Source organism: Podarcis filfolensis (genome assembly GCF_964270895.1).
Source record: "Podarcis filfolensis genome assembly, chromosome: 8".
NCBI lineage: Eukaryota > Metazoa > Chordata > Lepidosauria > Squamata > Lacertidae > Podarcis > Podarcis filfolensis.
This window is the reverse complement of record NC_139611.1, coordinates 25,569,164-25,590,369: the sequence shown is the minus strand read 5'-3', so window position 1 is coordinate 25,590,369 and position 21,206 is coordinate 25,569,164. Positions and strand designations below refer to the sequence as shown.

The window sequence follows — 21,206 nt, the reverse complement described above, 5'->3', positions numbered from 1 at the left end:
ACATAAAAAGGTAATGGAGTCAAAGGGATAAGACAAACTGAGCACAGAATGCCTCTTCGTCCTGTGTTGTCATTTGCATAGTGTGTATTTAAAACACAAAATGTACTCCAGAGCTGTTCCTGGGTTCCCTGTTCTTTCTCTTTATTGAAAAGAAATAAAATACACTTCCAAATAAAAAATGAAACAGTAAGCCAAGCCAGGCTGAAGATGCTCACCCATGTTCAATATTTGGTAAACCCAGGCTGACTCTGAGAGGTTTTCAACAGGAACAAACGGATTCAGGATTTAGGATTATCACTAAATAACACTTGTAGCACAGACTCATACAAAACAGGAGCTCAGTTTATTCAGCCAGTTTGTTAACATCATTGTTAATGTTTGCTACCTTCATATAAGTAATTTCAATACCAGTTTGTCTTTGCACACTTGAGTACGTCAGAGCTACTGATGCATATTACAAGGTCTTGCTTGCAAGCTTTTTCTAGAAAGCTCAAAGCCACGTTTGCCAAAGGACTCCCTCATGAAGAATATGTTGCAGTGCAAGGGCCAGTACAGCTGCTGGGGCCCATTTGTGGCAACTGCCTTGGACCCCACCCCAATCCGTTAAAAAAAAAAGTTCTGGTCCAAGCAGAGCAAGGTGGCTGGGACAAGCTTCACACAATCCCAAGAGTGAAACAACAGGTGGAGGGAAATTTAAAGGGCACTTTGATCCAGCTTCTCAGTGTCACAGCTGCCACCATTGCCTGGTATGTCAACCAGGACCCACCAATGAATGGCCTACCAGAGGGAAGTTTATCCAGAGACCCCTCAAGCCTCAAGATGGTCCTAGAAGGAGCTCATGGACTGCAGGATGGGCAGCTGTTTTCTTAGGAGTAGGTTGGGTAGGGGTTCTTGTCCTCAACCACCTGCCCACATGGCAAGGCTGCCATGCTTCTGCCATCTGCTTTGCCACTCTCTATTTGGATCACCATGTTCCCCTACGCCTGCTTCCAGGAGCAGAAAAATAATTGTGGCACCCAGGCCCCTGGGCAGCCCTCACGCAGCTCCCCTATTCATCTCATAAATGGCCTAGCGTACCAAAACAGAAGGGAAGGAAGCCTAAAAAAGGGCCCAGCCAGGTGGAGAACAAAACCATGCAGACTCCTACGATGCCCAGAAGGGAGTCTGCCTTGCAGTGGGCACATCTGATCCAAACCTTTCCATCATGGAATCCCCGTTTTTCTAGGATTGCTTTCATCCCTGCTGTGCCTTGCTCCATGGCAAATGTTCAAGCAGGTTCCAGCCCAACAAAAACACAGGCTGGCACAGGCTATCCCTCTCCCCATCTCACATCGTCGTGACTTTTTCATCCAGCAAGTCTTCCAAATTCACCATCACCAGCTGTGCTCCACTTTGGTGCCCTGTACTTCTGGCAACGTCAGAAACACCTGAGCGTCAGCAAATTCCGGCTCTGCCACGGTGACCACAGGCTCAGGTGTCTGAAGCACCTGACAAGGAAAGGACATGGATGTCACTGCTTCAGCTGGGCAGAAGAGTATGCTGGACGTTCGCTTTGCAGGCAGGTAGCCACTCACACTCAACCTCGCTTTCCTCCTCACAGTATAATGGGGAGTGGGTGAAGTTGAGGCAACTTCAAGTTGGCATCAGAAGAAAAGGGGCGACGCTGTTTATATCCAGACCGGGGAACTGGATCTGACTGGTTGGCAGTCAACTGGGCCCATGGACTGGAGGTTCCCCACATCTGGCCTATATCGTAACACACCAAGAAAAACTTTGTGTGTGGGGGAAGCTGTGTTAAGAGGCTTTGTCCTTCCTGATGGGATGACACAGAACAGGGGCCCAGACGAAGGACTGGGAAGGGGTCAGCGTAACATCCCTGATGGGAAAGGTATCACTGACCTGCACTACCTGGGCCATTGGAACTTGTGAACTGGCAACCACCACCTTTGGGTGCTCAGCACCACAGTGCTGCTCCAGCTGCTCTTGTCCAGGGAAGACCTCCTCACAGAGTGTGCAGACCAAGGAAGGCTCCGAAGGGCTGGTGTGTTTGGTGGCCAGGTGCTGCTGCAGTGCCCCCTGGAGGTGGAAAGAGGCTGAGCAGTGTGGGCAGTGGAGGGGCTGAGACCCTAAAAGGGAGAGAGAGAGAGAGACAATGCAGTTGTGAGTAGGTGGGGAAGTGGGAACTTCCTGGGAGAGGGGCAACAAGGGGCAAATTAGGGGGACACTCACCCGAGTGCTGGCTTTTCTCATGGGCCTGCAGCAAAGCGACCGAAGGGAAGAGTCTCTTGCACTTCTCACACTCATGGAATGTCACTTCTAAAGGAAAGCCATGAGACCCCTGGTGGGTAGTTTATCAAAATGAGGGTTCAGCTACAGGCCAGATATCCACTGACCTTCCCCCAGCCCCCTGCTCAGGAGAAGGGCTTACAAAGCCTTTTTGGGTGGCTCCTCTAATGCAAAAGCCTTTTTGGGTGGCTCCTCTAACGCATTCTCTTCCAACCAACACAGCCTCACAAAGAGCCTACGGTAAGCCACCCACCTCAGTAAAGTGGATCCCTCTCCCCCAAAACCTGGCTGTTGTGGGATCTGCCAGGCTCCTGACACTTGTCCCCTCAATCCAAAACCACTGCTTAAAAGGTGAAGTGTGAAGACAGCATGCACCCAAACCCCACCAAAGTATAACATGCAATGGAGGTTTTGTGGAGGTCCAACAGTTCCTAGGAAGAGAGTGGTGGATTCCATATATCTCCACACCCCCAGAGGAAGTCTACCTCTGAACACGATGCCGGGGGAGGGCAGGGACCACCCTGCTTTTGACTTTGCCAGGAACAATGGTAGAGAAAGACAGGCTGCCGAATGAACTGGACCTTGGTCTGATCCCACAAAGTTCACCTAACTGCCAGTGCTAAGCTGGAGGCGCCATGCCAAAGAGGCAAGACCTGTCGGGCACCAAGAGCAGAAGGCACCAAGGTGGCACCTTTGCCCTCTGAGTCCTTTACCTGCATGCTCTTCCTTGGTGTGTCTCCTGTGGGCTGCAGTGCTGGAAAAGGTCTTATCGCAGGAGCTGCACTGCAGCGAAGAGAACTTGGAGGACCGGTGGTTCTGAGCAGCAAAGATGTCTGGATGATGAGTCCGATTGTGGTACCACAGCCCTGACAATTGCTGGAGGGAGCAAATCCATTCTGGTTATCACAACCCACACAGAGAGGGGGATGGGCTGCAGGCTCAAAGCCTCGACTCTGGGATTCACACTGACCATAGGGATTCCACCCCCACAGTGGACAATGGCTTCTGTCTCCAAAGGAAACACTGCCACATCAATCCCTTGGCTGTTGCTACCCCACATGCCCCAATTGCACTTTCTATCTATCCACAAAGGGAGGTCAATGGATGCCCACAGCAGAGCCTGATCTTCAGTGGAGGCAAGTCTTTGGAAGAAGTCCAAGTAAGACTTCCCTGGTGCTCCTTCTCTGCCATCCCTGGGTGCAAAGGAGTGACCAAGTCAGAATCTGATTGCCTGTTGTAAACACAGTCTTTGGAACCAATGGGCTGGGTTTATTTGGTATTTTATTGTTACGAAGTCACCTTTGACTGGTTTTTATTGTAAAACGCCTTGTGCGAAATATAGCTTTTTATCATGTACAAAAAGACAAAATGCCCATTTTAGAATTCAGCACTTTTGGATTCCCAGAGACTCGGGGGAAGCAATGGAAGTTGTGTCTGTGTGTGCGAGGGAGAGGTGAGACCTAAGAATGGCAATGGGGAGGGATGGTTGTCCTGTTGGCCACTGCTTCTGCCAAAGCAGACCCACCTGATAAGCTTTGTTGCAGATCTGGCAGCTGAAAGGTTTCCCCCCAACGTGGGTGACCACGTGGCGCTCCAGCAGGGACGGTGCACTGAAAACCTTCCCACAGGTCGGGCATGGGTGGCACTCCCTGGAGTGGGCTGCATGGATGTGCTTCTGGTGCTCCTGCAGGGTGGGGAAGCTCATCTGGCACTTCTGGCAGTCATAGGGGTCGTCAATGTCTGAGTCCCCATGTGGAGGGGAGGGCAGGAAGGTGGGGCCAGGATACGACGAGTTCGCATGCAGAGGGTTCAGGAGGAGCAGAAGGACAAAACAGGAGCTGGTTACAATCACACAACTGTTTCCCCTCAGATTATGACTGCCCTACCCTCAGGAGAGACTTTGCTCCCAACCAGGACCACATTCAGTCTTAGCTAGGCATCATGTCGGTGCTCCTTATGATTCCAGCCTTGCTGGCAGAGCCCATACCCTTGACTATACCCTGCTGTGTGGGGCTTTTAGGCAGAGACACCGAAGAACAGCTGCCACCGATAGAAGACCTCCAGCTTCTGGAAGGGCAGTTGGGGTCACCCTACCTCAAGGGCTCAGCACTGCCTCCTTCTCCAAAGCATCAACACATGCTAGAGTGTAAGCTTGAGAGCAAGAACTCTCAGATTACTCAGCATTATAAAAAAAATCTAAATAATAATAATGATGAGCAACTCCTGTAGATCTCTGGCACTGGTCCAGGAAGGGGATGCCCTCACAATAAGAGGCAGAGCAGGGAGAATCCTGCAACTGCTTTCTTCCAGGGTGTTTGCAGCACTTTTAAGTGCATGAGCAGTAAGTGACAAAACTTACAAAGTTAGGGAGGGCGGGAAGCTGTTGCTGTCATAATTTGTTGTCATTTATTATTATGAAGCTCAAGGCACTCACTGTGAAAGGTGTGCAGGTGTATGGAGAGACCGTTGGCTTGGCGGAAGCCTTTCCCACATTCCCGGCAGACGTAGGGTTTGTCACCTGTGTGGGTGCGCACATGACGGGACAGCTCAATGGACTGCGCGAAGACGGCAGCACAGTACTGGCAAGCGTACATCTTCCCTGCCAAGAGAGCCAATGCAGTGTGTTGGTATGAGGGCAAATATTATGGCACTGAGCCTAAGCATGGAAGGACTGGCATGCTAGAAGGACCACCATCAGCTTTCCAGAATACCCAAGCATTGCCTGGTCTCGCAGCAGTGTTAGAAAATCAGATATATAAGCTAGGTGCCAAATGGCTCCTTAAACCAAGGTTGTAGTTGCCAAAATGAAACGTCTAGTTGCCACTAATTGATTCTCAGTTAAACATCCAGCTAGTGCAGATGACAATCTTGAGCCAGGTTAAGAGCTTGGCGACCTTAAAGATGAAAAGTCACTTGACCCAGAGAAAGCCCACATATATATTGGCCTACTCTGACCTGTTTTTCTTAATGGTGACTGCTCCTGCTCAGGCTGTGCAGAAAAAGTATTTGGCTTCCTGAAATTCATTCCAATTGCGCTGATTAAAATATTACCGACAGAATTCTACAGGAAGGGGTTTGATTGTGTGAAAACAGACCAGATCCAATGACCCCCAGGCATGCACCTCTGGACGGTGGTGTCAGACGCCATCCTGGCACCCAGGCATCTTCACTTGGTCGAAAGTGTTCAAAAGCCAGGTGCAATATGCGCCTGGCTAATCTCAAACACTGTCACAGAGGATCAGCTGGAAAAGACAGCAAGAGGAGCCAAAAAAGGTGGTTGAGGGACAGAGGGCAGCAACCCACTTTGGGGTCTTCAAAGCTGTGATGAGGTCAGTCTCTTCCCTGTGGCCGGGTAGCCCCACAAGGGAAGCACTCATATGCCCCAACTTTCAGTACCCAGCAGCTTGGGCCTCTGTGAAGTCTGGCCTCCTCCACACAGCGGGGCTCAGTGCTGCTTGCCAAGGTGCCTTTCCCTGACTCCCAGCCCTGCTGTGCAGCAGCACATCATAGCCCAACCCCTGCTCTACTGGGGAGCCTTGGCATATTTTGGCAGTGGGCTGCATGAGATGCAGCCTCTGGGTGTGCAGGGGGGAAATAACATGTGTCGGCAGGTCCCCCGGTTCTTTGCTAGCTTCCCTGACTCCTGTCAAGTTGCTGCAGTCGGAGGCTGACCCGGAGGGGCACCTGGCCTCACCTTTGGCGTGCTTCTTCTTGGTATGGTAGGCGAGAGCCGAAGCCTGGGCGAAGCTCATCAGGCAGTGCTTGCAGGCGAAGGGCTGGTCACCCGTGTGCAGGCGCTGGTGGTTCTTGAGCGTGGAGTTGGCCGCAAACTTGGCGCCACACTCTTCGCAGGAAAAGGGCTTCTCGTCAAAGTGCTCCGTCAGCTTGTGGTACTGCATCCCTGAGGGGAGGCGGGGAGGGAGAAGGAAACAGCAGCAGGTGAGGTGGGAAGCCTTCAGCTCCCCAGCACACCATGTGCAGCCTTTTCAGATCAGCTTCTCGAGGGACACAGAGCTGCTCACCACCGCCTGCTCAAACTGGGCTGGGCTGCAGCGGAGGGGATTCACGCTGGGAAAAGTCCCTGCTGTGGGAAGGGCCCTCTCTCAAGCTTTTCTTGGGCATAGTAAGGAAGTGGCATTCACTCACACAGCCCTCACAATGTGCCCAGAGAAAGTCATCTAGACTGGGCGAAGCAGAGTGGGAGGAGCAGGGCTTCTTCTCCAGCCTCAAGGCTTTGAATGGGCTGCCAAGCCTGCTCCCTCTGCCTCAGCCAGGCTCAGCAGGCATCTGGATCTAGAGCAGGGTTTCTCAAACTTGGGTTGCCAGCTGCTTTTGGACTACAATTCCCATCATTCCTGGCCACTGGTCCAGATAGCTAGGGACAATGGGAGTCCAAAAACAGTTGGAGGCCCAAGTTTGAGAAACCCCAATCTAGAGGATGACTGGACCTCTAGGTTTTCACTTCTGAATGCAGAGGGGGCCTGACTGTAAATGAAGAAAAAAGTGAAGCCTGCAGCTCCCAGCAGCCCTGTGGCTGGCCATACCTGATGTGTGTGCAAACTCCCGCCCACAAATGTCGCAGGCCACGGGGAGGCGGGGCTTCTTGGGCTTCTTCTTCCGGAGGGAGGAGCCTAGCTTGCCGTGAGCCTCCAGCTGGTGCTTCTCCAGCTCTGCCTTGGAGGCCTTCGCCTCGCCACACTCTGGGCACTGCGCCGGCTTCTGGTGGGCCACCCGGCAGCGCTTCTCGTGCACCTTCAGGCGGCAGTAGAAGCGAAAGCTCTTCCCGCAGGCCTTGCAGGCAAAGCTCTTTGGGGAGGCGGCTCCCTTGAGGGCCTCTGGGCTTCGGCCCCCCTTTGGCTCCACTTTGCCCACCGCTTCAACCTGAGACATGCTGTTCACCTTCCATTTCCAGACACTGGCCTTCCCTCCGTCGACAGCTGTCAAGAGCCCTGTGGAAGAACAAAAGGAAACAGTTGCTCTAAGGCATGTGGACCATGGCTTCAGGGCCATCAGCAGGAGCCAAAAATATCTGAAGAACAATATCCTGAGCACAGCTTCCAGAGAACCTTTGTAAGGGTGAAGTTTCTAGCTTCTAGCTTACTAGTTTCTAGTAAGTGCTTCCAAGCATCAGGACAGTTCCAGAGGAATTCCCAGGAGTGGTCAGCAGTAGCAACTGCTTCAGCTTCTTATCTACCCCCTTGCCAAGCAAAACTTACACCAACTGTGTAAAACAATAGGAATTCTGAAGTGCACTTGAACGGGTGCAACAAATTCAGGTCGCATAGCTTTAATCTTTGTAGCACCTGAGGCAAAAACCTTGTACCACTTCCCTAAAGCTACTTGGAAAGTGCAAGATAGGCTGGGCAACGAGGGTCAACTACCCCAAGGTCAGGCGGCTTGAAAGGAAGGAGAAATCCTGCAAGGACATGCCTGCACCTGAGGGGGACACCACTCTTTCCATGCACTGCACAGCTCAGCAACTGCAGAAATGGATTTTTGCTACAAGGGTCTATATTTTGCATTGTCTTACTTATGTTTTCGGTGTATCTGCTGTTTTTTAAAAAACCTTTTCCTGTTTTTCCTGCACGTTGTCTTCAGATGATTGTGTAGAAGTTGATTGATAATAATACTTAAAAACCTGAAATACTATTCTACCTTTAATTAAGCAAGTTTCTAGGCCTTAAGGGTGCAAGGGGGGGTTGTGTCTGGTGGAATCTCTAAATAATAATAATAATAATAATAATAATAATAATAATAATAATGATGATGATGATGTTGTAATTTATTATTTCTACCCCACCCATCTGGCTCGATTTCCCCAGCCACTCTGGGTGGCTCCCAACAGAATATTAAAAACACGATAAAACACCAGACATTAAAAACTTCCCTAAACAGGGCTGCCTTCAGGGGACTGAGCAGGGTTTTCAGGGTTAGAGAATGCTTCCATGGACTGCACCACTCTCTCCTCCTCCCCATGGCAGGCGGGAATAGAAGGAACCAGGCAAAATCAGCTGCCATGTGAAAGTGTCTTCCACACTTTCCTCTGGCTGCTCCCCCCTACTGGACCCTTGTACAACAACCAGGCCCCTCAAGCAACAACCCAAGACCGTAGGCCGTTGAGTGCCACCTCCACTCTGTAATGAAAGGCTTCTTCTGCTTCCGTTTGCTTCAGTATCTCAGCAGCCCCCTGAAAGAAGCTGGGAGTGGCTCTGGGCAGCATTCAGCCTCCTGACTATGGATTCCTGAACTGACCCGCAGCGGGAGTCGCTTTGCAGTGAGCTGCTCCCCCCACTCTCCCTTTGCCTCAAGTTCTGCCAAATTGACCGCAAAACAATGCACCTCTCAAGCATGCACACAGATGTGTATGTTGGCAATTGCAGGCTGGGGCTGGGCATGTCCCCCACCACGTGCCTAGAGAGTGGCATATACAAGGCAGAAAGATTCTCACCAGCTTGCTGTAGTTCCTGCATCACTGTCTGCAGGCCTGGGAAGGACTCCTGAATGCTGCAGAGGAGCTGGCAGATCTGGGTGGCAGGAAGTGGCTTGCTGTTCCAGGCACTGCTCAGAGCTGCCCTCCAGGAGGTCGCAGGGGCCACCTCCTGCAGGCAAGTGCTCACCAGCTGGGAAAAGCCACAGAAGAAACGCACAATGAAGAGAGTCCCCCTACCCTGCTGCATGGCAGGATTATTTGACCTCTCCCCTGGGTGCCCGAGCAGGTGTAGATGCTCCCCATGTGTGGCACGGGGGACTAGATCAACCCAGAAGGTCCAGCGAGTTCAGCCACATGCCTCTGGGAGCTGCCAAGCAGGGACATAAAAGTCAGCAGCCCTGCCCTGTTGAACTGCAGTCGTTTATTGACTCCTAAACATGCCCTGAGAGCCTATAGGGCAAGGGATGGTTTTCATGTGTAGATAATAAATAAACAAATAACCAACCAAAATGAAATGCAACATAGAAGCTCTGTTGAGCTACAGTGGTGGAGGGCTGTTGATGATCAACTTCCTCCCTAAATGTGCCCGTTTTTTATCTTGTGGCAGTGAATCACATAAGCTAATAATGCATTTGATGAAGAAGCAGCACCACCACCTTCCCGGTCATCGGGGGTGATGTTGCGATGGGGTTACGACTAAGTGGTGAAGCATACATTCACCTGGCCATTGGTTGTCTGAATCTACCCAGCAGACATCCTGCTACAGACTTAGCACACCTGAGATATACACACCTGGCATCCAGGGACAGCATCCTGAACCTCCTTGCCTGGTTTGGCTAGGTCTGCGTCTACTGGTGGCAACTCCTCTTCTAGACCAGCTCCCTGCTGGAGGGCCTCGGAAATCAGCTTGCGATGCCTCAGTAGTATTTCTGTGGCAATGCTGTCACTAGAGCCAACTATGGAAATGGGGTAGGGTGGGGTGTCAAATTACCAACTAGAGGGCTACTGCAGAGCCTCAGCTTCCCAACAGTCATGCCATTTCCCTGCCCCATTATGTGCTCCCCATTGTGAGAAATCTTCAAACTGTCTCTTGGAGCCTGGATAACCCAGATGGGATGGTTTCAAGTCTAGACTAGAGGACATGTAGGAACAGGCCATCCTGAGCAAGCAAGGAGACCAGCTGTATGCAGAAAGAGTCTATGTCGTGGGTGAAGACTCTCCTGCATGTCACAAAGACTATCTGAGGCCTCGTTGGACGAGGTGGGGGGTGGGCACCCTCTGTTCCATGATGCTGAGCGAGAGCTCAGTTGGGGCCATAGCCTGCAAAGCCTTTTCTGAACACTCACCGCCGCCAAATTGTCACCCCAAGGGTACCTGTGCTGTCAGAACCAACTGCTGCAGCCACCCAGCGGTCCAGCAGGAGACCCAGGCCAGGGAAAGGAGCTTTCAGGGCCCTGAGAAACTTTGACAGTTCCTCTGGGCTCAGGATCTTCTCCTCCTTGAACAGATTCTCTGCAGCGTCCCTGGGTGAGCTGCCCTCAGAGCAGTCCATGGCAGCCTGCAAGGACAATTACACAGCTAAGCAGGAGATTCTCAGAATGTAGGAAACGCACATGCAATACTCCCCTACCCCCATACACACTTTGATGCAGTTCGCAGTAGCTGAAATTATGAAACATATACACTATTTCAAGTATGTTTCATAAATCTAACCTGGCATGTTTGGCAGTGACAGGATCTGTGCATTCCAGGAAATATTTCAGTTGGGCACCAATTCTGTGCAAAGGCACCATGGATGCTTAATAGCTATCAAGAGCAATGCAAACTGGGAAAACCTGGCCCTAACTTATCTGTTTAATTCATTTATATACCGCCTATTAGGGTACAAACTCTTGCAAGGTATCTTACAAAAGATATATAAATGTCATATATGATAAACATTAAAAAAGGCAAACTGATTTAAAATAACTGACAGAAGCAACAGCTAATGCATGAATCCATCTTAAGACCTTGAGATCATGTAGTCCCAACTCCTTTCCAATGCAGGAATATGCAGCTGTCCCATACGGGGATCGAAGCTGCAACCTTGGTGTTATCAGCACCATGCTCTAACTAACTGAGCTATCCATCATGAAGTGAACTGGGCAACTCTGCCTACCTCCTTGACATAGAATTAAGTACTAGGCCAAATTCCTTGGCAGAAAGGAAGGAGGCATTAGTGGGAGAGGGAAGGGTGATGTGGGTAAGAAGGGAGTGGCAAAAAGACAGGGGCATGCCCCTGCCTCTCCCTTTTTCCAGTTTACCTGCTTTTCTACCCCAGAGAGGAAAGCATCATCCTCTGATGTGTCCAAGAGCCCTTGGATAGGCCTCAGCTGTGTCAAATCCTTTAGAAGCTCTTCCTTACTTTCCTGGGGCACAGCAGCTGTAGGCTTCACCTCTTCTGAGCTTCCTATGAAAAGAGGAAGCCCAGAAAGTCAAAGGGAGAAAGGCCAGTGGAAGCAAGATGATAGCAGGGGGCTACTGTCTTCCTCTTCTGAGAATTATTCACCAAGCAAGACACCAAGCATACATAATGGATATATGTGCCCAACTGATCACTGCACTCTGCAGCAGATTTCACCTGGGAGTGCATTCCATGTTGGCATCTACTGAAGACCTCCTTCCAAAATGCCTTGTAAGTGCAGATTTTTATCCCAGCCTTTATTCATCTGGAAATTGTATTCCTTTTTTCTTTTGTTACTGTTGATCCCTTGTTGCTAAATTGCTTTGGGATGTTTCATGGGAAGTGAGTCACAAATGAAACCGGCACAAATGAGCGCAAGGAAGCATTCTGGTGGGAATGTTTATGCTAAAAAACCAAAACGTCTTAATTACCTAATAAGTGCTGCTGGAGGAGTTTCTTGGGAAGAGCTTTGCTTTTCCCACCTGGGACTCCCGATTAAGATGGTGCATCTCCCTCCTCTTGCAGACAAGGGGAAAAGCATGCATGGACACAGGCAGAAGCTCTTGGCTTTTGGCTTGCAACAGGAGCAGCAGCTCACAGCATCAAGTGATGACTTCCATGTGTGAATCAGCCATCACAGGAAAAGCACAACAAACAAGGCTGTCTCTGCACAGAGTCAAATGCAAACTTTTCAACTGAGGCAGTTCACTAATTGACCTCACAGTTGTCAGACAAGGTACGTTCATGTATGAATCAGTCCACTGGGTAGAATTACAACAGGCAAAGTTACTCTATAGTTTATTAGGAGCAGGCAATGTCAAGGTGACACTCTCACCTGTACCTCCAACCAGGTCTTTCGCCTCTGGCAGTTTGGTGCTCTCCCATTCATCGCAAATGCTCTGGCCACCTGGACACAGAGGGAGGAGAACTTTGGGATCCTGGCAATGAGAATCAGGAAGCTGAGTTTCCTTGTCTGAAGCTTCCTGACATGTGCTCTTTCCTTGCACTCTGGTGGTGTCCACAGAATCTGCAGAGCCAGTAGAAGCCTGCTCAGGATGCAACATCACTTTGACACTGAGTTTTGCAGCATGAGAACCGTCCAAAGTGGCAACACCTTTACTAGATGCACCTCCTGCCTGAACAGAAATGTCCCTCAGCACTTCTTCTTGACTTGGAAAGCTCAGAAGGTCCCCAAGAAGGGTTTTGCAACTGACAGCCACATCAAACATCTGCAGACTGTCTGCCACAGATATGATGTTGGTGAAATTGTGCTTCCCAGGAGGCAGCTTGCCTGTATATATCATTTCTAGCAGGAGAGCAAATTCATCTGGGGCCACCACAGAAGCATCAATGGAGACTGTGTCTGTGCCATCCAGCACAGACCTGAACAACACACTGGCTGCTGCCAGCACAAGCTTGTGCGCTCGGAAATGCATCGTCCCAACCAAGATGCTGCAGTCGCAGAACTGCTGTTCCCTGCAGAGTGTATGGAGCTGTTGAAGTAGTTGCTGGCTGTAGTTTGGAAGATCCATAGCTCCCTGCAAGTCTCTGCTCCCTTCACGTTCTGTATAGTTTTGCTCCCAATCAGCTGTACGCAGATGAGAAGAGCAGCAAATTAGTTGCGTTGACTGCACTTGTTCCCTTCCCCAAACCATCATTGTGATCAAACCTGTGGCATTGCCACAAACAAAGGTGAACAGCCTTGGGACACTACTGCTTTCCACCTGTAACACCCAACTAGACTTTGAGTAAGATGGTATTTCCCCAAACAGGGTATTACTATTTACAGACCTCTGCTCTGCTCTCTAGTTCTGTCTGCTGTGTCACACTTGCCTTCCTTCCAATTCTTCCTCAAAATCTACATTTTCTGGCTCAACCTCCTGGCTCTCATTCCTTACTGCAAACCTCAACGTGTAAGGAAGCCTAGGCGGGCCATCTTAAGTGAATACAAATTGGTTTTGTTCCCCTGTCCCCGGCCTCTGCTGCTTCCCATGTGTTAAACTTCAGACTGTAAGAAGAAGAAGAAGAGTTTGGATTTGATATCCCGCCTTTCACTCCCCTTCAGGAGTCTCAAAGCGGCTAACATTCTCCTTTCCCTTCCTCCCCCACAACAAACACTCTGTGAGGTGAGTGGGGCTGAGAGACTTCAGAGAAGTATGACTGGCCCAAGGTCACCCAGCAGCTGCATGTGGAGGAGCGGGGACGCGAACCCAGTTCCCCAGATTACGAAACTACCGCTCTTAACCACTACACCACACTGGCTCTCCTTGGGGTGGGGGCCTGCCCTCTTGCACTCTGTAGAGCCTGGTTTTCGGAAGTTCAAAGAGCAGTGCAACGGCATTTGAAAGCAGCCTTTGCAAGAAGCCCAGTACTGCTCCAGTTTGAAAGCATATCAGTGCAAGTAGATAAACGGCACTGCTGTGGTGGAAAGGTAAATGCTGTTTCTGTGTTCTGGTTTCCGTCACGGTGTCCCATTGCACCAGAAGTGGTTTTAGTCATGCTGGCCACTTGGCCCGGAAAGCTGTCTGTGGACAAACGCCAGTGTGATGAGAGCCACAAACCCAGTCACCTTTGACTGGACTTAACCATCCGGGGTTTCTTTACCTTTTACTTTTACCTGCTTCTTAAATATCTGAAATGGTAGAGTAAAAGAGAAGCATGGGCCTGTTGGGGACAGGAACTTTCAAACAGCCCAGTGCTGTTCTGTGGACCTTTGGTTTCCCACTCAAGGGAAGCTCCTTGAGGAAGGCAAAGTCCCACAAACGATGCCAGATTACACCATGCCGGTGCCGCCCATGGTTCACCCAAAGAACCCTGGAAGCTCCAGTTTGGAGAACTGCAGGTCTTTTTGAGAGGCGAACTGCAGCTCCCAGGATTCTTGAAGAGAAGTCATGCGCTGGAAACATGTGATAGGCCTGAGTTTGTGGTGTGTCCCCCCCCCCTCCCCAGTCCCTTTCTTGAGCTGTTTCTTATCACAAGCCGCTCTGGGAGCCTTTTTGTAGGGGGAGGGGGACAATAATGAAAGCGATGCTCCAGCCTCGAGGCATCTTTCCTCCCTCATTCCCTGCCATGTCTCACAGCCTAACAGAGCCCAACTTGGGCCGAGTGCCCTTTCAAGGGAGATGCGTGGCCGGTGGCCAGCTGCGAGGGGGCGGACGCAGAGGCCCCCCCGAGCGGCACCAGCCTCCCGAGGGGCTTGTCCCGGACGAGGCCTCCCACCCGGGCGCGCTCTCTCCCTCGCCCGCTCGAGCCAGGCGGCGGCCTCCCGAAGGGGCCCCAGGCCCACGCAGAAGCCAAACGCAGGGGCCTGCCTAGAGCCAGAGCAATCGTCTTCTTCGTGGCCCCCACCCTCCCCGGTCGGGTGAGGGAGACGAATTGGGATACGGCGAAGAGGGCCTAAATCGGGCGCCTAGGCCGGCTGCCGTTGCCATGGTTACCTTTATTGGGAGCCGCGCGGCGGCGGACACGGGCGAAGGTGGGCGCGAGGGAGGAGGAACAATAAAGCTTCAACAAGGACGGCGTCCCTCAGCCGCTTCTCTGGCCCCGCCTCCTACCGGGCACAGAGGCGGAAACAAGAGAAAAGTCGCGCTTCACAGGCGGGTCCCGAGGCGGGACTTCCTCTCTCGTCGCTTGTCTGTCAACGGAGGTCCTCCACCCGCCTCGCGTCAAATGGTTAACTTCTGAAGACCGGATTGGCCGCAGCGGGAGCAACGAGGTCACGTGAACAGCCACGGCCTGCTTTGGAAGGGCGCTCGGGGCTAGGATGGGGGAGGCCGGTCGACTACTATTCTGAATTCCCCCAATGGCTTCATTTGTTAGCACCACCCTCCCGTCTCGAAAGTAAAAAGTGGCAATAGGAGCCGGGACATTATGCGTCCAAAGACAGGAGTGATAAGTCTACCAATTTTTTTTTAAGCCTATGGTTCAGGGGTTGTTTGCTTCCCGCCTCTTCGCATGAGCCGGATGTTAGATGTTCGCGTCGCTCTATGCAACGCCCTGAAACTCTATGAAAAATATCCTTTTTGGCCTCTTTGACGTCATCAGACGTCGGCAGGAAGAAAATTTTCTTCCCGGAAGTAGGGCGGAGGAAGACACAAAATAGGGGTAGGAATGCTGTCTAGAGAGCATCCCTTTTTCTGGAGCCGGATATGGTGGAGGCCTCCTGTGTTACCCTGGGGATAGGGGGCTTAGGGGTGGAGTCTCTTTTAGGGGTGGCTTGCTTGCCCTTGGGAATCCTGAGATTGGTATTGGCAGCTTGGGGTGCGGCCGTTGTAGCTTTACTGATATACAGTATTACAGGAAAAGGACACTGGCATGAACTGACTAGCAGAAGAGACTGGTCCTTCACTTGTGGAACTGCCTGCCACATGATTTGACTCCTGCCTCAAGCAGCTTTAAAGTGAGATGAGCCAAATTTCATGAAGGAGAAGATAAACTGTGGAACCATCTGGAAGAGGGCTGTGGTGCACAGCCCCTGTTTGTGATCTCCCCATTGTGAGAAGCACAATGATGGTCTAGATGGGCCTCTGGCCTGGTACGGTAGAGCTCTGCTTGTTGCATTATTACATTTATATCCCTTTACTCCGTGTTGCTCAGAGAGTATGCAAAGGTTCTCTCCTGCCTCCACCCTATAATTTTGTCCTCCCATCAACCCTGTGAGGTAGGGTAACCTGAGAGATTGTGGCTGACCTGAAGTCACCAGCTGAGCTTGATGGCTGAGTAGGGGAGGGATTTGAACTTGATTAATCTGATTAGCCTTGACTACTTTTATAAGTTAGTGACTGGAAGGTGGTTTGGAGAGCTGGATACTGGAGGTTTTTTTTTCTGAGGCACCAGTTGTATTTGAGATGGCATTGTGTATTGTGCCACCTTGATGGGTTTATTGCAGTATCTGCTTCCGTGGTCTACAACCCCTTCATCAAGTGTATAAAATGTTGTCCTTCATGAGTATCTGACAAAACAGATTATAGTTTGCGAAAACTGGTGCCACAATAAATCTTCTAGTCTGCAGTATTCATTGCTTTAAGAATAGTTGATAGCCAATGAAATTCCCGAGGTGGGTAATAAAAAGAAATAAACAGTAGTGTACATTCACCTTGGTATGCCAGGTTAAAATTACTATCTTAACCAAACTTTTAATGGCAGATTTGTGACCTGCTGGGACTGCTAATTTTTGATTTTATGAAAGAGTGAATATTTCTTCCTGTTTTATGATTGTAGGATGATTTGATTGATTTTAGGCTACATGGGGGTCTAATGAATCTATGTGAGCTGCTTTGTAGAGTTTAAAGAGGAAAAGCTGAACACAGATACTTATAATAAATGAGAAAAATCACATTCTTTCTGAATACGGTGTTGTATTTGAAGTTTGTATATATATTTGAAAATCAATTAAAATATATTACAAAGAAAAAGATAAGCACATTCAAATCAAGAATCCACATCTAGAGAATAGTAAATCTGGTAAATAAAAAAGACAAATTTTCAGTTGAGCAGGACCCACAAATGAACAAGGCATGTTCTAGAAACTAGCAGCCATCGATATTGTTTTAAATATTAGTGTTATAAAAGGTTGTCATAATGAATGAGGAGACAGCTTGCAGAGAGAATTCTCCAAGTCATAAGAATCATTTATAAGCACCTATTGGGGTGCTTTCACAGTAGCTGTATCCAGGCTGGATAGTGGCATTCTTTTTTTAATTCAGCTTACAGTAGCTGAAAGCAACCTTGATACTAGCACAGGTAGGCTATTATGGGCTATTTGTTTCCAGAATTTTTACATATCTGAAGAAATCTCTCTTTCAAAATATCACTATGCCGAGAGAAATTTCCCTCAGTCTGTTCTTGCTGTGTGTGGACTCTTGAAGGTTGTTGCCAGATATACTCCAAATGAGTCTGAGGTGTATAATATGATTTGTGAGCAAGATAAGGCACGTATAGACATAGCAGTAAAGTATTGAAATAGGATTGGCAGTCTTTGGGGATATAGTGTTGCAGAGAGGAGAGGCTAGGTTATTTCTAACCCTTTGTGCTTTCTGACTAAAGAGCCCCAAACCATTTTATTTTTGTCTTTCTAGGCATATATACCAGAGTTAGATTATCGCAATGGATGCTGCCGGGCGCCCTTCGACGGGACAGGTGATCCTCCTGGCTACCAGTTCAGCTGTCACCGCAATTCTGTATGCCATTTACAGGCAAAAGTCAAAAATAGTTCACAGCTTGAAGGTCAGTTGTTGCTTAGAACAGGGCCACAGATAACCATTATTTTTAATTTTATGTATTCAGTATTTTTCAATGTCTGTTCTGCTTCTCAACTGAAAAGTATCTGGGGCAGCTGCAATAGCCTTTAAATGTTGAATTTATAAAAGGTAAAGCCTGTTATGAACATCATAAACTAAATGCATATTGGATCCAAAAACTACAAATGCCAGACGAAGGGAGGAAATTCCAAAAGGCGAGAAAGGAGTGGGGTGTCTGTGTTACACAATTATTGTGTTATGGGTTGTAGTCAATTAATTCTTACGCAAAGTAGACTCGTGCAAAGATGTTGAGTGAAGGACAGGCTCTTACCAATGTTTAATTCCCTCCTCAACCCAGGGAGCGAAAAAAGTCACCCTAGACCAGGATTTGAAGACTATCCTTATGGAAGCGCCTGGGAAGTGTGTCCCTTATGCAGTAATAGAAGGTAGGGTTTGTGAGTCTTGTGGGTTGCTGGTAATGTGGGTGGGAAGCATGTGTGAGTATTTGCCATTAGGTGTCTAGTTTGCTCCATCTGTCAGGGAGGATTATGGTATAACGTGCACACTAAAATGCAACTCCCATCAGCCTCAACCAGTGATCATGGCTGTCCCTGCGCTGCATAGTCCTTAGACCCGTGGGTAGTTTGATGGGTTCCTATTGCTCTTGCTGTTCTGTTACACTGTGGTGAGTCTTCAGGTGTGCAGCTAAGCTCTTTTCAGCTGTTCTTTTCTCCCTCTGCCATCCAATAGGTGTAGTGCGGTCCATTAAGGAAACCCTCAACAGTCAGTTTGTGGAAAACTGCAAGGGAGTGGTTCAGAGGCTAACACTGCAGGAGCACAAGATAGTGTGGAACCGAACCACGCACCTCTGGTAGGTACATTTCCCTCCCAAACTTGAAAATGGGGCAAGAGGGTTGTTGCTTCCACTGATGTATTGGTGTGAGGCAAGAGCCTTTATTGGAGTATGCGGCTTAATCAGTAGGGTAGGCCAGGTGCCATTCAGATTATTATAATCCACCTTTCATTCTCTATCAGGGTGGAGTTTGCATACAGTCATATATACTCCTCTGGCCCCCAGGGCTCTCCCCAGGCTATATTCCCTCACCAGGCTTGCTCTGTCCCCCCGTGAGTGCTTTTGCCTGGCTGGAATGTGCTCCTGTGAGAATGCCTCTAGCTTCCAAGATGGAGAGTTGTGTATTTAAAAAATCTGGCTTCTGTGCCAGAAAAGCAGCCCCCTTGCTAAAAAAAGATCCCGCAAGTTTTTCCAAAGTCTGCATCTAGCACATAAGAAGTTTAATCAAAGTGTGTTGTGGCACCTTAAAGACTAATACATTTGTTATGGCATAAGGTTTTGTGGACAAAAGTCCATTTCGGTATAGCGTAAAGGATCATTCTCAATGGGCAGATATGGGATGGGGAGAGAGAGATGTAAAGAGTGAGTCGAAGTGTCAGTGAATAGCAAACAAAAGACGAAAACCAAACAGTTTGTGACAATTGCATTGCAGTTGGAAACAGGGGCAGGGAACCGTTTGGACCAGTGGTGGGCAGAGGCAAAGGTGGCAATAAAGAAAATCAAGTTTTACCGTGTATAGCGGGCTTGATTGTACGCACACTCTGTCCTCCATTGAGAGAAGGAAGTAGCATGATCAGAGTTCAAGAATGCATTCCAACCAGGCAAGAATGCTGAGGGGAGGGTGCAACTTTGGAAGATGTATGGCTTGATGAGAGGCCTGAGGGCCATAGACCTGCCCTGTCCCTGATCTGAATAGTCATGATACAGAAGGGGAGGGAAGAGAAGTGCAAGCAAATCCCTGCAAACTCAATCAAATTCTTCATTAAGTTTCTGTAGACCGAAATGTTAGGACCTGTTCCCGGGCAAACCTTTATGTGTGCAGCAGGTGGGCCCAGCTAAGTGGGCAACCCGTTCTGTGTTTCTGCTGCTGCTTTAAACCTTTTTTGCTGGGTCCTTGTTCCCCAGGAGCGACTACGAAAAGATCATTCACCAGAGGACCAACACGACAGCCTTTGATATGGTGCCCCAGGAAGGAGGAGCCGACGTCGCCGTGAGGGTGTTGAAACCCCTGGACGCTGCCGAGCTCAGCTTGGAGACAGTGTACGAGAAGTTCCACCCGTCCGTCCAGTCCTTCACGGACGTGATTGGCCACTACATCAGCGGGGAGCGCCCCAAAGGCATCAAGGAGACCGAAGAGATGCTGAAGGTGGGGGCGGCACTTACAGGGGTGGGGGAGCTGGTCCTGGACAACAACACCATCAGGCTGCAGCCCCCCAAGCAGGGGATGCGCTATTACCTAAGCAGCCTAGATTTCGAGGCCTTGCTCCAGAAGGAAGAATCGAGCGTCCGTCTCTGGAAGGTCCTGACTCTACTTTTTGGTTTTGCCACGTGCGCCGTGCTCTTCTTCGTCCTCCACAAGCAGTACCGCCATCACCGGGAGAAGCAGCGCTTGCGTCAGGTGCAGGAGATGATCGCAGCGGGTGGGGATACGCTGAACGCATGCGTCGTCTGCTTGAGCAATGCCCGCTCGTGTGTGTTCCTCGAGTGCGGGCATGTCTGCTCGTGCGACAAGTGCTACCAGGCGCTGCCGCAGCCTCCCCGTTGCCCCATTTGTAGGCAAGAGATCGCAAGAGTCGTGCCTTTGTACAACAGCTGAATTGGCGGCGGCGTCTTTTTGGCGACCTCACCTCGCCATCGGTCTTTCTCGTTGAGAAACGTTCTTCCGGCTTTCGCTGCAGCATTAGAGGCGTGCGGGGCGTGGGTTTGGTGGTTGTGACCCTTTGCACAGACAGTTGGAGAACAAAGCCATGTTGCATAGAGCTGCAAACAGAGATTCAGAGCTGTTAACAATTGCTGTGATTTGGGAAGTAGACTGTTGAGCACTGCTTGGGTGGATTTTCTTTGCCAAAATGAAGGTTCTCAACTGACAATTCACATGTAAACCATGGAAATTCGGTTTTCTCCAACCTGGTGCCCTGCAGATATTTTTGACTACAGCTACCATCAGCCCTGGGGTTGTAGCCTAAACCACCTGGAGGGCACCAGGTTGGATAAGGCCGCTTGAACTAATCCCTGTATTTTCTTTCTCCTGTGTGAGAATTAACAGGATCATGTTCTAAACTGGAATGCTTTTTTTGAGTTCTTTTTCACCAGTGCTGTGTGTGTGTGTTTTTTTCCTCTGAAACATTTACCAATCCCAATTCTCTCCTGAGAAGCTCCAAATTCAGTGCTCAGAATAAATTAAGTTTGCACTGCTTTGGTTTTAATTTTGCTTTCAGTATTTCAGAGCTCAAATCTTTTTCTTTCTTTTTTTTAAGTAAGGAGGTGGTTAGAGAGAAGAGGGAAGACTCTTGAGCTTATGGCAAGGGGGCAGGCAGGGCAGCAGCCCCAGGGGGGAAATGGAAAGCTGCACTGGCCAGTGAAGTACAACCTCTCCCCCACCTGGCACAGCTCTCTGGTAGTTGCTGACTGTTCATTAAACAGAATCAGGAAACTTCAGAGGGTGAATGATGATGAAAAGGGCAACCAAAGTGATCAAGAGGATTGAGCAACTCCCCTATGAGGAATGGTTGCAGCATGGCAATTAAAGGATTTAAAGTGGTTTGATTGTAATTATCCCTTCCTATAATTTTGAAGGAAACCATAAAGTGCTTTGTATGTCAGCACTTCACAATTTCCTTAATTTGGTGCAGGTGTTCATTTTAAGTATAAACAGGACTCCATTTTCATAGCTGACTGTATGCAGCAATGCCCTCTTTATGCATCAACGTGGTCTAAACGTGCATATTGTCCTCT

General features: G+C 49.5%; 2 protein-coding genes across 10 annotated transcripts; one reads left to right on the top strand and one right to left on the bottom strand.

The window, feature by feature from the left end:
* Window positions 1-324: 324 nt before the first annotated feature.
* LOC310768156 (zinc finger and BTB domain-containing protein 40-like) lies at window positions 325-14,720 on the bottom strand. 7 transcript variants are annotated; one of them, XM_083625874.1, is made up of 14 exons: window positions 14,597-14,720; window positions 11,995-12,747; window positions 11,020-11,165; window positions 10,091-10,274; window positions 9,509-9,672; window positions 8,735-8,906; window positions 6,831-7,235; window positions 5,981-6,187; window positions 4,721-4,885; window positions 3,812-4,026; window positions 3,000-3,162; window positions 2,230-2,316; window positions 1,900-2,126; window positions 325-1,487 (listed from the first exon to the last, which is right to left on the bottom strand). In XM_083625874.1, exons 2-14 carry the CDS (start codon window positions 12,689-12,691, stop codon window positions 1,374-1,376), a joined length of 2,946 nt encoding a protein of 981 aa, XP_083482000.1. In that variant the 5' UTR covers window positions 12,692-12,747; window positions 14,597-14,720; the 3' UTR covers window positions 325-1,373. The 7 variants fall into 7 exon arrangements, with proteins under 7 accessions (XP_083482000.1, XP_083481998.1, XP_083482003.1 ...); XM_083625872.1 differs by having other exon boundaries at window positions 11,995-13,125; window positions 13,640-14,717; XM_083625877.1 differs by having other exon boundaries at window positions 1,909-2,126; window positions 11,995-13,125; window positions 13,640-14,603.
* A 147-nt stretch (window positions 14,721-14,867) lies between these two features.
* MUL1 (mitochondrial E3 ubiquitin protein ligase 1) lies at window positions 14,868-20,666 on the top strand. 3 transcript variants are annotated; one of them, XM_083625878.1, is made up of 5 exons: window positions 14,868-15,263; window positions 17,237-17,384; window positions 17,757-17,844; window positions 18,149-18,269; window positions 19,377-20,666. In XM_083625878.1, exons 2-5 carry the CDS (start codon window positions 17,265-17,267, stop codon window positions 20,065-20,067), a joined length of 1,020 nt encoding a protein of 339 aa, XP_083482004.1. In that variant the 5' UTR covers window positions 14,868-15,263; window positions 17,237-17,264; the 3' UTR covers window positions 20,068-20,666. The 3 variants fall into 3 exon arrangements, with proteins under 3 accessions (XP_083482004.1, XP_083482005.1, XP_083482006.1); XM_083625879.1 differs by having other exon boundaries at window positions 15,224-16,215; XM_083625880.1 differs by having other exon boundaries at window positions 15,250-16,901.
* Window positions 20,667-21,206: the final 540 nt, after the last annotated feature.

Bases quoted from the DNA above. Each gene is read 5' to 3' on its own strand.
- LOC310768156 (XM_083625872.1), bottom strand. From the start codon at position 12,817: ATGATGGTTTGGGGAAGGGAACAAGTGCAGTCAACGCAACTAATTTGC. The intron at 10,275-11,019 runs GTAAACTGGAAA...TTGTCCTTGCAG, and splicing joins TCTCTGGGGTAGAAAAGCAG to GCTGCCATGGACTGCTCTGA. The intron at 4,027-4,720 runs GTGAGTGCCTTG...ATGGGGACTCAG, and splicing joins ACACCTGCACACCTTTCACA to ACATTGACGACCCCTATGAC.
- MUL1 (XM_083625878.1), top strand. From the start codon at position 17,265: ATGGATGCTGCCGGGCGCCCTTCGACGGGACAGGTGATCCTCCTGGCT. The intron at 17,385-17,756 runs GTCAGTTGTTGC...TCCTCAACCCAG, and splicing joins AAATAGTTCACAGCTTGAAG to GGAGCGAAAAAAGTCACCCT. The intron at 17,845-18,148 runs GTAGGGTTTGTG...GCCATCCAATAG, and splicing joins CCCTTATGCAGTAATAGAAG to GTGTAGTGCGGTCCATTAAG.